General features: G+C 36.5%; 1 protein-coding gene, 1 long non-coding RNA gene and 1 pseudogene across 2 annotated transcripts; all 3 read right to left on the bottom strand.

Moving 5' to 3' along the window:
* Positions 1-6,094: 6,094 nt before the first annotated feature.
* LOC147555594 (ras-related protein RABA1f-like) lies at positions 6,095-14,245 on the bottom strand (annotated as a pseudogene).
* On the bottom strand, positions 9,647-10,385 carry LOC147555595 (uncharacterized). Its single transcript, XR_015234820.1, has 2 exons — positions 10,011-10,385; positions 9,647-9,892 (listed from the first exon to the last, which is right to left on the bottom strand). It is a non-coding gene; the product is annotated as an uncharacterized LOC147555595 (long non-coding RNA).
* A 94-nt stretch (positions 14,246-14,339) lies between the features above and the next one.
* On the bottom strand, positions 14,340-15,687 carry LOC147555593 (uncharacterized). Its single transcript, XM_086658149.1, has 2 exons — positions 14,707-15,687; positions 14,340-14,587 (listed from the first exon to the last, which is right to left on the bottom strand). Exon 1 carries the CDS (start codon positions 15,674-15,676, stop codon positions 14,717-14,719), a length of 960 nt encoding a protein of 319 aa, XP_086514275.1. The 5' UTR covers positions 15,677-15,687; the 3' UTR covers positions 14,340-14,587; positions 14,707-14,716.
* Positions 15,688-18,177: the final 2,490 nt, after the last annotated feature.

Here is an 18,177-nt window from a genome sequence, read left to right as displayed (position 1 = left end):
CGAACCAAGACAAGCCACATAAAATTTCTACCCAGAGTCTGTCTGTGTTTTATTTTTCCCTACCATTTCTTTGTATGAAACGAAATAAGGATGAAGGTTCACGAGAAAAGCGTTACCATTAAATACCCTCCTCTGAGAGACGACTGAGACTTGGAACAACACTGTGCTAAACTCATATGACCTGTGATTTTAACATATAAAAAACACAATCAGAAAACATTTAATCTCTCACTAGATCTAGTCAGATAATTCAAGATTTAAAGAACAAAATCGAGAGATAAGTATAGAGGGAATTTATCAAGAGAAAATGTAAAAGAAATCAAACCTTTCTTATCCGACCGTATCCCAAATCTGAGCCTTTGATGACTCTATCGTATACTTGAATGTTCCTTGTAGCAAGTTCAACACCTGAATCTCATATGCCACCACTATAGGGTGAAGGTGATACAGGGTGTTCCGGAGTGTGTGTGTGTGAGAGAGAGAGAGAGTTTGAAAGGTAAGTTGGTAAAATATCTAAAGACATGCTAAGAAAAAAACGTTCTGATCCAAAAAAACGAGGCCGACCACAGGCAGAACGCTGATGTAGTCGGCTGCCATTAGACAGATCATTTCTCTCTCCACCACTTCTGCATCTGGAGGCGGCATCAACGACGACCACCACAACCATAGACCGCCAATTGTTGCCGACCACCACAACCACCATACATATGCCACCATCTTTATATGATGGTCAAAATACTTACCAAGCACCAAATAATAAATTATAACCAGTTATAAAATATAAATCAAACAAATAATAAATTATAACCAGTTATAAAATATAAATCAAACAAATAAACCACCACAATTAAGTCCATAAAAAAACTAATTAAAACCAAGTCTAAAGGAACTAGTTCACATCTCCATGTTCATGAGAAATAAAAACAAAAGAAGTTCCATGCAAATAAAACCACATATCCAAAGGAAAACGAAGTAAGAAGAGAGTCTATGAAAGAAAGAGAAGAAAGAAAGAAAGAGAAGAAAGAAAGAAAGATGATGCATCCAGTAAATTTTGTTTTGAAGCCCAAGATCTCCCCCTCCTCCTCCATGCTCCCCTATGCTCCAAACAACTGCAACCTACAAAACCAAAGAACAAGTTGTTACATTTTTGCAAACATAATTGATAAACTAGAAACCATAAAATAAATAATTTCTTTGGAAAAATCAAATGAAAATCTAAATTTTTACCTCAGGATCTTCAATATTCTACGGAAACAAGATCATCTTTGACGAATATTTTTCGATGAAAATTTCGATGGCAGTCACAAACAAGACAGTGTAGTGCATCAGCAAGAGCCTAAACTCCCTGCAACCATCAGTGACTGTTAACCCAAGGTTAGCTTCATGGTTTCTCTTGCATTCCCCATACACATATTTTCCCATTTCTCACACAATCCTAGCTTCACCAAAGAGAAAGTCCCAAAAATGAAGCACAATACAGGGTAAACTGAGGTGGTATTTGTATACAATTTGGTTGTACTACTCTAATTCGAGGGATTATGTTGAAATCTTAATGATTTTCTTCTCCCACCAAAGAAATATTCTCATAAAGTCATGAAAGGCAAAATAATAAAGGAGATCAGTAATTACATATTTTTTATTTTAACACGAACGAACTAAGCCACATGTTAAGTCTATTATAATTTGGGAGATGCTAGAGTGCCCAGTTTTTAGCCCATTAAATTGCCCAGCTGATGTGGAATCACTAAAAGACAAGAGTTTTTCAAAGTTTGACTACGGTGGGGACCGCTTTTATTTCTAAATAAGGAAAGTTGGGCATTTTAATGGGCAAAATTGCTGGGCACTCTATCATTTCCCTTATAATTTTCACTTTTAACAAGTCAAAATTCTGCTGTAGCTATCCAAAGAGTTAGGCTATCTAATGATAACCCAACGACGAATGAATAAACAAATAAGCTCAGTCCTATTTTTACAACAAAAAAAACAAGTCAAAGTTCAACTTTCTTCAGTCAAAAGTAAGATATCTATTTCTTACTCTTTATACATTACCTAAGTAAAATACGACACTTGCCACTAAATGATATTCGTATAACAATTTGTTTTTATTGAAATAATCCATTAACAATTAACATAGTGGATTGAGATTTCCAGTATAGAGTATGAAGTATGCGAGAAATTACCTTTTAACAAAGAAGTTCATTAGATTTGTCCTGAACGTAAAAGATAACTAAAGTAATATTTTCAAAAATATTTGATAAATTACTACTTAGTTGAGACATTATCAGGACTTGATGGTTTTGAATAACCAATTTAAAGCTTTGAATTACAAAGAAGAAGAGATTAAGGTCCTTGTAGAGTGCAACATAAAACATGGTAAGTCTTTCATCATCCATTGCAATAAATTCAATTACATCCTTTTGATCACTCCTAGAGTTATCCTCAAGGTAAAATTTGGAACAAACTTCTTCCATCTAAAATCTCGTTCTTTCTTTGCAAATTAAAGAGGTACAATTTTAATTAACAAATGTATTCTTTCTGTGGACGAAGAAGAATCTCGCAACCATTTTTTTCTAAAATGCTCATATGCCCAGACAATTTGTTCTAATCTTTGTGGTAATTTCTTACAAAATTTTAGTTCTTTAGTCTCGGTTGAAGAGGTGATAGTGGTTGCCAAGAAAGTTAGAAACAAAGTACGAAAATCTTTCTTGATTGCTTGTTCTCCATTTGCTATCTTAAGTTGAAATTGATCAGAGAAATTGTTTTATTCCTTAATGGTTTACAAAAGAAATATAAGACTCTATTTATAGAGTTACAATACTACTAGTTTCTAATTTTACTAGTTCCTAATATCTTACTAGTTTCTAATAGTTTATGCTAATATATTTACTAGTTCCTAATATCTTACTAGTTTCTAATATTTGATATTTCCTAATATCTCAATATAGGAACAATAGTATATGAAATATTTCAATATAGGAAAGAATCTCAGCACCCCCCCTTAAGTTGGTGCATAGATATCACACATGCTCAACTTGTCTACCAATTCAAAAAATATTCGGCTTGAAATTGCTGTGGTAAAAACATCAACTATTGTGTTAACCATTTGCAAAACCTTCGCACTTGCAGCAGAATAATCACCATAACCCGACTCAGACTCCAAGACATAAATTTCTTCACTGAGATGGTCACTCTCCTACTCCAATGATTTTAGCCTTCGTGCTTCGTTGTTTAGCTGCTCGTTGCGCTCATTGGGCAGGTTTATCTCATTATATTGGCGAGTTATGAATAATTTACCTTCTAATTCTTTGATGGAGGATTCATTTCTATCAAGTGATGTCTCCAATTCATGAATAAGAGTTCCTTGCTCTGTTTCACACTCTGTTTCTACATTCTTGTGCATCTTCAATTCAATAGCCTCATTTTTTAATCTTTCTCTTTCTGCAGTAAGACAACTGATCATTAATTCACGCCGTTTAACTTCTGATACTAACTCTTCTACCTTCTGGTTGGCCAATGAGGCCACAAATTCTGCATGTTGTTTACCACGTGCAATTGCTTCCAAAGTTACCTCCATTTGCTTTAAACGTGCGTTTACTTTACCAACTACCGTCATATTTTCAGTCACCTCTTTCTACAAGCCTGCGAACTTAATACGTATGTCACTTGGACATGAAACACCAAGAATATCATCGGTTAATGAATTCCATGCCATTAGTTCATCCTCCAAATTGAGTCTCTTGTTGTTCAAGTAATTCGAATTTTGCACGCTCTCTTCGGTCATTTTCTTCCAATAATTTTTCTTTTAATAACTCATTATTTTGATGAGATGATTTCAACTTCCTTGCTTCTTGGACTTCAAACTCATAGTTCCTTAGCTTTTCTTGCAACTGTTTTACCAACATACTTGTATCAGCAGAAGTACCTTCTTGAGATAGAGAGCTAAGACTTGATAGTTTCTTCTCCACTTCGCACTTTTGGTGCAGACACTCGTTTAGTTGATTTCTGAGATTCTCTAACTGCTCCACTTAGCAGAGTTTATCCCTAAAGTGCAACCTCTCCGCCTCTACGTTACCTATAGTGACTACCATTGCCGAAGCTTGCTCAACAATTGGATTTTCTTCCTCTGTCTCAACAAGTGCAACTACAAGGGTTTTCTTAGAGCTTTTCTTTCGATTATGATCCCACCATTCTGAATAACCTACTAGTTCATAACAATGACTTTTGGTATGACCAGTTTTATTGCAGTGGCTACACTTATAAGAAGACTTGTCGGATTGACAAATAACTTTAAGATTATTTTTTGTCTTATTTCGAATCATCATTGCGGAAGCATCATTTGTTTCAGATTCTTCGTTCATCGTTATGCGTTGAACAAACTCACGATGAACCAAAGCATAACATTCTTCTAAATCAGGAGTGGGATCCTTTCTCAAAATTTCACCACGAATTTGTTCAAATTCACCATCTAACCCTGCAAGAAAAATATGCACACGTTGTCGTTGAACTGATTTACGATAAGATACAATATCGTTTTCGTTTTCCATGATCACTTTATCACGGTGATCTAATTCACTAAAGATCTTAACTAGTTCACCGTAGTAAACCGAAAGTGTCCTCCCATTCTGTATGGTGGAAAACGCCCTCTGATTTAGAGAGAAGACTTGCAATTCATCGGATCGCTCATAAAAGGCGTTAGATAAAGCTATCCAAATATCGCGAGCTGTTCGTAAACGAATGTATCTCTTCATAATTTCGGGAGTCATAGACATCAACAACCATCTCTTGACTTTTTGATTTGCTGCGTACCACTTCTCATGTTTAACGCCGTCTTCAGCAGGTGGTAATGAATTACCTCGAATAAACGAAAGTTTTTCTTGTTCAGCAATATGCATCTCCATGATTTGAGACCATATATCATAATTTTTTTCATTCAATATAATCACTGAATTAAAGGATCCTCCTGACTGAAAAATTGTACCAATTGTCTGATCCATATTTTCTACTATATTAATTATAAGGAAAAGTTTATATCAGAAAATTTAAGAAACTGAATTTGTGAGAAGATGTGTTCTACCAACCCAAAGTCTTGTAAATTGTGAGACAATATAGATCACACAATAACAATTGAAGCTATTGTTTGTCTTTTTGCCTTCTTTTTAATATCAAAATAAATTCTTGCTCTTTAAAATAAAAAACTGATGAAGGTTTTTTTTCCTTCTTTGGAGCAAAGATAGAAAAATAAGATGAGATGAAGGTTCTTTCTCCTTCAACCGACAAAATTTTTAGAAAACAAATTTAATTTAGATCGTTGGCTCTGGTACACCGTTGAAATTGATCAAAGAAATTGTTTTATTCCTTGATGGTTTACAAAAGAAATATAAGACTCTATTTATAGAGTTACAATACTACTAGTTTCTAATTTTACTAGTTCCTAATATCTTACTAGTTTCTAATATTTGATATTTCCTAATATCTCAATATAAAGAACAATATTATATGAAATATTTCAATATAGGAAAGAATCTCAACATCTTATGGCCTCTTTTGTTGGAGAGAAATGATAAGATCTTCAAGGAGAAGTACATATCTTCGTAAATGCTAATTGTTTTCATTAAAGGACTTGTATTCTGTTGGAGTTCCTCATTGAATTGTAAGAAGACTACTTCCTTCTCGGATTTAATGTTTTCTTGGGAAACCCCTTATGCATGCCATCACTTTTAGTACTTCAGAATCAGTTTTCGATTATCCATCCATTATAGATGAGTTCTTTCTTCTTACATCAATGAGAACCAGATATAGAACAAGGCATAACATGAAGGATTCAGAAGAGGTCATCAACTATTATGATGAAGCTAACCAAATAACCATTTCAGATACAAGACATGGAGAAAAGATCAACCTATTACCTATGCATATTCATCATGTAAAAAATCAAATTACATACAGCCACTGAACTACTGTCTAGCTTGTTGGGTTTTAATCTAACCCATTATTTCCAACATATATTATATATAGCTCACTTTACACATCTTTAAACGTTGAAGGGCATGATGAAGAGTTCATGATCTCCATCCTTGTCAAACCCTAGGGGTACTTAGCCAAAGCAACACCGGGCCTTCTTCACGGCTGATCCATTGTCCCTGCTGCCAACATTGATTGTTTGTCCCTTGAGTATTGCCATTGGGTCATCTCCAACTTCAAGAGTTTTCCTACTAACAACAACACGATGGATCCGAATGAGTACCTCCGTAAAACAATTTTAGACATTCATAGATTCCAAAGCTGATCATGTGTTTACTTTCTCGACGAAGGCTTTTGCATCCTCAGTTGAAACAGCTCGTGGGCGGAGATCTGCCTTATTTCCTACGAGCATAATCACAATGTTTGAATCAGTGTGATCCCGATGCTCCTTTAAACAACTAAGAACAATTAAAGAAAACGATAAACTAAACTTAAAATATTAATAACTTCAATTGATTTTTCTTCTCAAGGTGCATAATAACATAGACTAGATCCCCTTTTATAAGATAAAAACCTTCCTAGATAGACTCAAACTAGGATTCCTAAAATAATAAACTACTCAAACATAGAAACTCAAAAATAAAGAAATATCAAATTATAGTAACTCCTTTTCTACTAAATAAACTACTATTATGACTTAATAGGGTGTGGGCACGCGTGGACGTGGGCCCACACGCCTATGCGCCTGCATCAAAGTAATGGAATCCACCATTGTTATTAAACTAAACTAATGAAATAAAGCTGATGAAATAAAGATAAAAGCGATAAAACGATAAATTTAATTAATAATAAACGATAAACTTGATAACAATAAACTTGATTCATAATATTCTCTGATCTCATTAACAAAGACAGACTGGACTTCTCTTATATACAGATTGTACTTTCCTAGATAGACTCGAATAAAGAAAGAAGATAACTACTAAGGAAACTTTCCTAGATTGCTTGAACTCTAAACGTGGAAACCCTAAATACTAAAATCTGGAAACTACGTTAATGTAGCATCCTGGCCGTTAGGCCCACTAATCTCTTGGCCGAAGGGCCCATTAAGGAGATGGCCTCCATCATACTCCCCGTCCGAGAACGAACTTGCCCTCAAGTGAGACTTAACAATGTGATCCTTAATTCCCACTTTGCACGAAAGTTGGCGAAAATCTGAAGAAGACAGTGATGGACCAAATCACGGACATAAATCTCATATTTCAAAGAATCTCGCAAAAACAAATGTAGGAAAGAAACTTCTAACAAATTGCGACATCTCCCGTCGTCTTTTAGTTTGATGAAGAAGACAATAAAGAAATATCAAATTATAGTAACTCCTTTTCTACTAAATAAACTACTATTATGACTTAATAGGGTGTGGGCACGCGTGGACGTGGGCCCACACGCCTATGCGCCTGCATCACGTTGACATCGTAGATAAGTAGGGCACCAACAGCTCCACGACCGTATGCACTCGTATTGCACGGTATCTTGGGCATGTATAGAAATATCAAAATGAGGTTAGTTATAGACAAATAACTGTAAAACATCTATTAGTATTAGATACAATACTCCATAAATACAGGGCCTAACATGATTGCTAACACACTACTATTTAGATTGCTTCGATTATTCCATGCCTTGGCTTCTTCTACTTCTATTAAAGCTCTCTCCCGCTTGCTTTAAGGATTATCCAACTCTGACGTCTAAGGACCGTTAAAACATGAAACGTCATAAATGAACGCGCTTCTAACGCACGTATCCTTCCAAATTACCAGAATGTTGTACGTACTTTCTTACTACAAACACATGTCAGTCAACGCTAATGACAACGAAGAAAATTAATTCTCCATAAATAGAGGGCATAGCGTGATTGCTGACAACCTACTATTAAATTGGTTTTGACCAATCGGGGAATTGGCTTCTTTCACTTCTATCATGCAAATACCATTGAATAAGGTTCTACCCTATTCACGGGGATTCCCTAAATATTCCTCTCATTCGATTCATGAAAGAAAAATGCTAGGGAACAAGAAAAAAACCAGGTAGTCTTCGGTCAGAAAATTTACGCAACTTGCTGCTTCCTGTGATTCTGATCCACTAAATCGCGAATCAAGACAAGCCACATAAAATTTGTAACCAGATTTTGTCTGTGTTTTCTTTTTCCCTAGCATTACTTTGTATGAAATAAAATAAGGATGAAAGTTAACGAGAAAAGCGTTACCATTAAAGATCTCCCTCTAAGAGACAACTGCGACTTTGAACAACTTTGTGCTAAACTCATATGACCTGTGATTTTAACACATCAAAAGCACAATCAGAAAACATTCAGTCTCTCACTAGACCGAATAAGATAATTCAAGATTCAAAGAACAAAATCGAGAGATAAGTATAGAGGGAATTTAGGAAGAGAAAATGTAAAAGAAATCAAACCTTTCTTATCCGGGCTGTTAGTACTAAACGTTCGCGGAAGCTATCGAACCTATCATAGAAATGGATTAGATAATGGCGAGATTCTCATCCCGCGGACATGTTGACTAAAGTGGTTACGTGTTAAGTTGCCCGAAAGGGCGTAATGGTGACAAGGTAAATTTTTATGTGAAGGGTTGGTAGAACTACGGTAGGTTTGATCCTGTAAAAAGGTACGTAGGCAACCATGGTCATATGGTGCAGTCGGATGAAGAAAATATATCTTACAAGGAGTATCCTGGTGTTGTCCAAAATTTGAAGTATATCAAATTGTGTACGAGGTGGAGAATTGTGAGAGGCGGTTTGTGAAAATTAATCGAAAAGCTAAACCAAAACTAAATATGTAAACAGAATTAACGAGGTTCGGCTTAAAGCCTACGTCCTCGAGCGAACAAGAAAACTTTATTGAAGGATAAACGAAGACGACTCACACAACCCGCAAGTTCGTCACAAGACAATACTGAGTAGAAATTAACCTTCTATCTCTCTCACCTACACTCTCTCTTTAATGAATAGTTGTTGTGTGTGTTCTGAATTGATAGACACTCAAACCTCCTATATATATATATATATATATATAATATATATAATATATCCACCTTCAAAACAGAAATGTCTAAAACCGACTTAGGAATTGGTAACCAAAATTTAGAAACCAATTACAAACCACCAAATTTTAGAAACCAATTACGAACAACCTCTTTCACAAACCGCCTCTCACACGACCGTGTCCCAAATCTAAGCCTTTGATGACTATATCGTATACTTGAATGCTCCTTGTAGCAAGTTCAACACCTGATTCTCATATGCCACCACTAAAGGGAGAAGGTGATACCGGGTATTCCAGAGTGTGTGAGAGAGAGTTTGAAAGGTAAGTTGGCAAAATATTCAAAGACATGCTAAGAAAAAGACATTCTGATCCAGATTAATGAGGCCGACCACAAGCAGAACGCTGATGTAATCGGCTCCCATTAGACCGATCATTTATCTCTCCCCCACTTCTGCATCAGGAGGCGGCAACAACAACGACCACCACAACCTTAGACCGCCAATTGTTTCCACCACCACCACCATATACCACCATCTTTATATGATGCTCGAAATACTTACCAAGCACCAAATAATAAATAATAACAAGTTATAAAATTTAAATCAAACAAATAAACCACCACAATTAAGTCCATAACTAAACTAATTAAAACCAAGTCTAAAGGTACTAGTTCACATCTCCATTTCCATGAGAAATAAAAACAAAAGAAGTTCCATGCAAATAAAACCACAATATCCAAAGGAAAATAAACTAAGAAGAGAGTCTATGAAAGAAAGAGAAGAAAGAAAGATGATGCATCCAAAAAAATTAGTTTTAAAGCCCAAGATCTCCCCCTCCTCCATGCTCCCCTATGCTCCAAACAACTCCAACCTACAAAACCGAAGAAAAAGTAGTTACTAGGGCTTTCTTTGCAAACATAATTCATAAACTAGAAACCATAAAATAAATAATTTCTGAGGAAAAATCAAATGAAAATCTAAAATTTTACCTCAGGATCTTCAATGTTCGTCGGAAACAAGATCATCTGTGACGAATATTTTTCGATGAAAATTTTGATGGCAGTCACAAACAAGACAGTCTAGTCCATCAGCAAGAGCCAAGAACTCCCCGCAGCCATCAGTGACTGTTAACCCAAGGTTAGCTGCGTGGTTTCTCTTGCATTCCCCATACACATATTTTCCCATTTCTCTCACACAATCCTAGCTTCACCAAAGAGAAGGTCCCAAAAATGAAGCACAATACAAGGTAAACTGAAGTGGTATTTGTATACAATTTGGTTGTACTACTCTAATTCAAAGGATTAGGTTGAAATCTTAATGATTTTCTTCTCCCACCAAAGAAATATTCTCATAAAGTCATGAAAGGCAAAACAATAAAGGAGATCAGTAATTACATACTTATTTTTTATTTTAAGACGAACGAACTAAGCCACATGTTAGGTCTATTATAATTTTCACTTTTAACAAGTCAAAGTTCTGATATAGCTATGCAAAGAGATAGGCTATCTAATGATGAATGAATAAACTAATAGGCTCAGTCCTATTTTTACAACAAAAAAAACAAGTCAAAGTTCAACTTTCTTCCGTCAAAAGTAAGATATCTATTTCTTACTCTTTTTACATTAATTAAGTAAAATATGCCACACGCCACTAAATAATATTCGTATAACAATTTGTTGTTATTGAAATAATCCTGTAACAATTAACGTAGTGGATTGAGATTTCCAGTACAGAGTATGAAGTATGCGAGAAATTACCTTATAACGAAGAAGTTCATTAGATTTGTCCTGACGTAAAAGATAGCTAAAGTAATTGACTACATTTTTACTTATCTTCTTAACATGACTAAGGAATTAAGGCTATGTCGTGTTCGAGAATGGGAAGGGGATCAAGTCAATCCAGACAATCATAACATGAAATATTACTATAAATCACCCAACAACTATTTCATGTTCGTTCGTTAATATTTTCAAAAATATTTGATAAATTACTACTTGGTTGAGACATTATCAGGACTTAATGGTTTTGAATAACCTATTTAATGCTTTGAATTACAAAAAAGAAGAGATTTAGGTCTTTGTAGAGTGCAACTTTACATGGTAACTCTTTCATCATCCATTGCAATAAATTTAATTACATCCATTTGATCACTCCTAGAGTTTTTCCTAAAGGTAAAATTTGGAACAAACTTTTTCCATCTAAAATCTCGTTCTTGCTTTGCAAATTAAAGAGGTATGATTTTGATTAACAAATGTATTCTTTGTATGGTCGAAGTAGAATCTCGCAACCATTTTTTTCTATAATGCTCATATGCCCAGACAATTTGTTCAAATCTTTGTGGTAATTTCTTACAAATTTTAGTTCTTTAGTCTCGGTTGAAGAGGTGATAGTGGTTGCCAAGAAAGTTAGAAACAAAGTTCGAAAATCTTTCTTGATTGCTTTTTCTCCATTCGCTATCTTATGGGTTCTTTTTGTGAGAATAGTCCCACATTGGACAATGGGGTTCTAGTAACCAAGAATATAAGGTCAAGGTCCTCTCCACTCATTGCCAATTGGTTTTGAGTTGGATGGCCACAAACTTAACATGGTATCAGAGCTAGGCCCACACGTGAAAGGTAAAAAGCCACACGTGCTCCACGTCGCCCGAAGAAATACACGTGTTAGGGTCAAAGAACCCTACACGTGAGGGGGCGTGTGAGAATAGTCTCACATTGGACAATGGGGTTCTAGTAACCAAGAATATAAGGTCAAGGTCCTCTCCACTCATTGCCAATTGGTTTTGAGTTGGATGGCCACAAACTTAACACTTTTGTTGGAGAGAAATGATAGGATCTTTAAGGAGAAGCACAGATCTCCGTAACAGCTAAGTGTTTTCATTAAAGGACTTGTATTTTGATGGAGTTCCTCGTTGAATTGGAAGAAGACTACTCGTTCTCGGATTTAAGGTTTTCTTAGAAAACCCATTATGCATGCCATCACTTTTAGTACTTCAGAATCATTTTCTTCCCATAATATGGAAGGGTTTTCGATTATCCATCCATTATAGATGAGTTCTTTTTTCTTACATCAATGAGAACCAGATATAGAACAAGGCATAACATGAAGGATTCAGAAGAGGTCATCAAGATGTGAAGAAAAGATCAATCTATGCATATTCATCATGTAAAAAATCAAATTACATACAGCCACTGAATTACTTTCTAGCTTGTTGGGTTTTGATCTAACCCATTATTTCCAACATATATTATATATAGCTCACTTTACACATCTTTAAATGTCGAAGGGCATGATGAAGAGTTCATCTCCATCCTTGTCAAACCCTAGGGTTACTTAGCCAGAGAACCACCCGGCCTTCTTCACGGCTGATACATTGTCCCTGCTGCCAACATTGATTGTTTGTCCCTTGAGTATTGCCATTGGGTCATCTCCAACTTCAAGAGTTTTCCTACTAACAACAACACGATGGATCCGAATGAGTACCTCCATAAACAATTTTAGACATTCATAGATTCCAAAGCTGATGTTACCATGTGTTTACTCTCTCGGCGAAGGCTTTTGCATCCTCAGTTGAAACGGCTCGTGGGCGGAGATCTGCCTTATTTCCTACGAGCATAATCACAATGTTTGAATCAGTGTGATCCTGAAGCTCCTTTAACCATCTTTTGACGATTTTGACGTGACGCGTGACATCATAGAGAAGTAGGGCACCAACAGCTCCACGACAGTATGCACTCGTGATTGCACGGTATCTTGGGCATGTATAGAAATATCAAAATGAGGTTAGTTATAGACAAATAACTGTAAAACATCTATTAGTATTAGATACAATACTCCATAAATACAGGGCCGAACATGAATGCTAACAAACTAATATTTAGATTACTTCGATTATTCCATGCCTTGGCTTCTTCTACTTCTATAAAGAGCTCTCTCCCACTTGCTTTAAGGATTATCCAACTCTGACGTCTAAGGACCGTTAAAACATGAAACGTCATAAATGAGCGCGCTTCTTACGTACGTATTCTTCAAAATTACCAGAATGTTGTACGTACTTTCTTACTACAAACACATCTCAGTCAGCGCTAATGACGACGAATAAAATTTGTTCTCTATAAATAGAGGGCACGACGTGATTGCTGACAACCTACTATTAAACATGGTTTGACCAATCGGGGAATTGGCTTCTTTCACTTCTATCATGCAAATAACATTGAATCAGGTTCTACCCTATTCACGGGGATTCCCTAAATATTGCTCTTGTTCGATTTATGAAAGAAAAATACTAGGGAACAAGAAAAACCCAGGTAGCCTTCAGGAAAAATTTTACTTGGTTTGCTGTACGTAATTCGTGGTTCCGTTGATTCTGATCTACTAAACCGCGAATCAAGACAAGCCACAAAATTACTACCCATATTGTGTCTGTGTTTTCTTTTTCCCTAGCATTACTATGTATGAAATGAAATAAGGATGAAAGTTCACGAGAAAAGCGTTACCATTAAACATCCTCCTCTGAGAGACGACTGCAACTCTGAACAGCACTGTGCTGAACTCATATGACCTGTGATTTTAACACATCAAAAGAACAATCAGAAAACATTCAATCTCTCACTAGATCACTTGATTTACCACAAGACCCACTGCCTTAAAAATACATGAATCAAGATTCACAAACCTAGTAAGCCTCCTCATCCTTAACCTAATAGACCTAAGAAATGTACACTCCACGGCTCAATATATGGAAAAACTATCTAGGGTTTTAAATTGTCGTGAGCAAACAGAAAATGTAAAAGAAATCAAACCTTTTTATCCGGTCGTATCCCAAATCTGAGCTTTGACAACTTTATCATATGCTCCTTGTAGCAAATTCAACACCTGAACCTCATGTGCCACCATTATAGGGAGAAGGTGATAGTGTTCCAGAGTGTGTGTGTGAGAGAGAGAGAGAGACAGAGAGAGAGAGAGAGAGAGAGAGTTTGAAAGGTAAGTTGGTGAAATAATCAAAGGAATGTCAAGAAAAAAAACATTCCGATCCAGAAAAATGAGACCGACCACAGGCAGAACGCTGATGTAGTTGGCTCCCATTAGACAGATCATTTCTCTCTCCACCACTTCTGCATTTGGGAGGCGGCAACAATGACGACCACCACAAACATAGACCGTCAATTGTTGCCGACCACCACCACCACCACCGTATACCACCATGACCACCACCGTATACCACCATCTTTATATGATGCTCGAAATACTTAAAAAGCACCAAATAATAAATAATAACCAAGTTATAAAATATTAATCAAACAAATAAACCACCATAGTTAAGTCCATAACAAAACTAATTAAAACCAAGTCTAAAGGTACTAGTTCACATTTCCATGTCCATGAGAAATAAAAACAAAAGAAGTTCCATGCAAATAAAACCACAATATACAAAGGAAAATAAACTAAGAAGGAAGTCTATGAAAGAAAGAGAAGAAAGAAAGAAAAGATGATGCATCCACTAAATTTAGTTTTCAAGCCCAAGATCTCCCCTTCCTCCATGCTCCCCTATGCTCCAAACAACTCCAACCTACAAAACCAAAGAACAAGTAGTTACTAGGGGTTTTTTTTTTTTGCAAACATAATTGATAAACTAGAAACCATAAAATAAAAATCAAATGAAAATCAAATGAAAATCTAAATTTTTACCTCAGGATCTTCAATATTCATCATCATCATATGGGAGCCTGTTCAAGTTCAATTTTCTTTTCCGAATGAAACGTGTCCTGATGTCATGGCGGCAAAGAGGACATGTAGCCTTCATTTGGATCCATGGCTCTATACAGTTGAAATGAAAAGTATGACCACAGCCAATCACTCTAGAGTCATCTTCAACGTCCAGTCCATCTTGACAAACAGCACAGACCTCACCCTCGTCAATGACTGTTATCTTAGTTAAGAAGAATTCTATTTCCTCTTCGCCAAACAATGGAAGTGGTTCTATTGCAAGTACATTTTGTGCTGGCACAGCTAGTACTTGTACAAATCCATATGCTTCCATCAAATCAAATGGCTGCGTTGATGGTTCTCCAACTTGGTTTATATCGTTTTGATGATGTACAGTTGATGCTTGACGATTTCTACGACGCGGTTGGGACCTATCTCTACGACGTCGTTCGTAGTGATCACGTGATGGTGCAGTCATCCTGTTCGCAGTAAAGGTAGCAACGCTTGGGCCGGTACGAACATATTGACGAGACACAATGGAGTTTCTACGAGGGCCAGATGTACGCCTACTGGCCTCCAAGGTAGCGCCAGACTCTCGAGCAGGGGCACCAGAGCCAGAGTGAGGCACAATTTGATTAGAGCTAGAGCCGCGAGTAATGGGATCTGGACGAGAAGCAGAGTGGTGGGTACGAATATCACTAGCTCTAGACACATGCGCAGGGGAACGAAAGGCATATCGCCTGGCGTTTGGGCCAGAGCTAGAGTAGTGGGCAATGGGATTTGAGTGAGAGATGCGAGTGTTGGTAACAGACCTTGTTCTGTCGGGAGACCGAACAGAGCTATCGGCAGCATTCGCCTGTGTGTTTCCTATTCCTCCAGCAATTGCAATTGCTCTTGCTCTGGCACGGCTCATTGATCTTGTAACTCTTACATTTTCAGCATCCACATCCATCTCTCTCTCACTCTCTCAAACTCTTATGTATCTCTCTCTCTATATATGGCTGACAATAAGATAACAGGATTGAAGAAGGCTAGGGGTTTATATCTATGAAACCACAAGGTGGGTGAGTTTGATTCATTTTCATTTTGTAGAAATCTAAAAGATATTCTAGAGAAAAAAGGCAATCCCTAGTTTTACTTCAACATTTGAAAAAGATTATACAAGATGGTGATGATTAATATGGAAGTTTAATAAATATTAGAGATTTACTGTTTTTGACTAAAAATCTAAACATAATGATCATTTTTATGATGAGTAAGAACGATCATATGACATTTGTTGTAATTCGATGGCCCAGTCAAAGTCGGCAAAAAGGTCAAATTCATGTTGATTGATAATATCACTACTGGTAGGGCAAAAGTCTCTACAACAACAAAATCTACACAATGGCATACAAAACCAATTGTTTTGGGGAGCAATATCCTCCATGCACATTATAATGTCTATTAGTCGAAGAATGATATCATCATGCCACATTAACTTGTAAAAGCTTAATTCGCGACAATGTGATCATACATATTAAGTCGAATTTCTTTACCCAACTCTTGACGTCCTTCAGTAATTGCTTTACTTACAACATGAAAGCCACATGCAGTGCCCGTCGCCCGAGACATTTACTATCTTGTGGATAAATGGTTTCATGTGATTAGAGATGGATTTCAAAAGTATTGAATCTATCATTGGAGGATATATCATTCTCGACTGGCATCTCTGTGGAATGAGTTTATGTCTTTCAAATACCTCTCTCTTGTTTTTGATCTTCAGATCCAGTTCTTCTTCATTCATTTGGATAAAGTGGCTAATCATATTTGATCTTTTTATATCAGACATAATCTCGGCATACCCTTTTCTTTGCACAACACATCATCGTCTTTTTCTATTTTTGTCTTCACTTCTTCTCCCTTTTGCATATCCGCCATTTTTTTTGGCTTTATCTTTTGTTGTCTTTTTATCCAATCTATCCTTTAATGCTTTTTCTTTTTCTATCTTCTTCTCTAATCTCTCTGTTAACGCTTTCTGTTTTTGTAAATCTCAAAGCTAGATGGATTCCTTTTAGTCAATCTATCCTTTGAGGCTTTTAACCACCTTTCTCTGACGATCATATGTTCAAGTAGGTCATCATAGTTCGCTTGCTCGACCTCAATCAAGACGTCATATGACAATTGTCTCCAATATCTATCGATCACATCAAGTGGTATAGGAACATTACTGGGAAGTTTTTCTATCAACTCAAGTTTACAGGGTAAACCATGCGTACGCCTAAGTATACAAAGACAAATATTCTCACTCCCATAATCAACCAGACTCATCTCTTTCAACATCATATCCATCGCGCAGCGCGCAACCACGTTCCTTAATTTGTCGAAAAGCTTAATTTGATGGGCATGCATCACCTTTCTCGAATTATTTTCAAATGAGTCTGTGAGGCCAATAAACTGAACATCTAAGCACTTATGAGCAGCTTCCCAACATGAAACAAAATTTCCTAACGAATTATTCAAGAAACACTTGTGCCTCTCGTGTTCCCCCTCAACTCTACTTGTTGATGTGGTGCCGTAATGCCATATCTGGTTTGTCCAAAAATTAACAAATCTCTCCTTGTAGAGTGACAACCATGTATCTTGACAATAACTTACTAACTCTAGGGAGACTTTTCTCCGTTTCTTTACGAGCTTATCAACCCAGGTCTTGTATAGTTCTTCGGTATCTGCACACGTGACAAGCTGCCATTCATTGAAGAACTCATCAACCACTTTATCTTTCTCAAGTTTCTTCTTACTTGCATCCATCTTCTTATCCTTATCTACAATCTCTAAGTATTTTTCAGCCTTGGCCCGGACATTCTTGTTTATATGTCATATACAAAGTATATGTTTCGCATCTGGAAATATGATCTCAATTGCATTTATCAATGCGAGTTCCCTTTCAGTAATGAGTACAGTAGGGGAGTCACCAACACTATATAAATGTCGCAAACATCCCATAACCGAAGTATAATGTTTCGTCTTTCGTTGCTTATCAATGCGTTTGCCACTGTGAAGGTCTTCCTAGTCGAAGTGGCTGAGACTACCTGGAGCAAAAGGTGTTTGAACTTATTGGTTTTATAAGTGCAATCAATGACAACAAACTGAGGGAAACACAACGCAAGCTGCACTCACCTAGGATGTGCCAAAAACAAGTCCTTTACCTCTTCGGAATTTTCATAGCATCTATACTTGACTACATAGTGGTAATCGATGCACAACTTCATAAACTGTTGCATTGCTGGCCTACCTTCACTTTCCTCACACTTGACCTTTCGTTGTGCATTTACACAGACCTCATTGTAGAAAAGTTATCTTTCTTTGTTTGTTTTATATGCAACAATATATCTTTGGGGCGTGATCCACTTTTAGTTAATGCAATAACTAATTTCTAGCCCATCTTCTTTAAATCTAGCTGTATATGCATGA

Source organism: Eschscholzia californica, unplaced genomic scaffold (assembly GCF_041429995.1).
Source record: "Eschscholzia californica isolate CP2 unplaced genomic scaffold, dmEscCali1.0.p SCAF_2, whole genome shotgun sequence".
NCBI lineage: Eukaryota > Viridiplantae > Streptophyta > Magnoliopsida > Ranunculales > Papaveraceae > Eschscholzia > Eschscholzia californica.
Note: the sequence above shows the minus strand (reverse complement) of the source record. Positions and strands in the feature narration are given on the sequence as shown.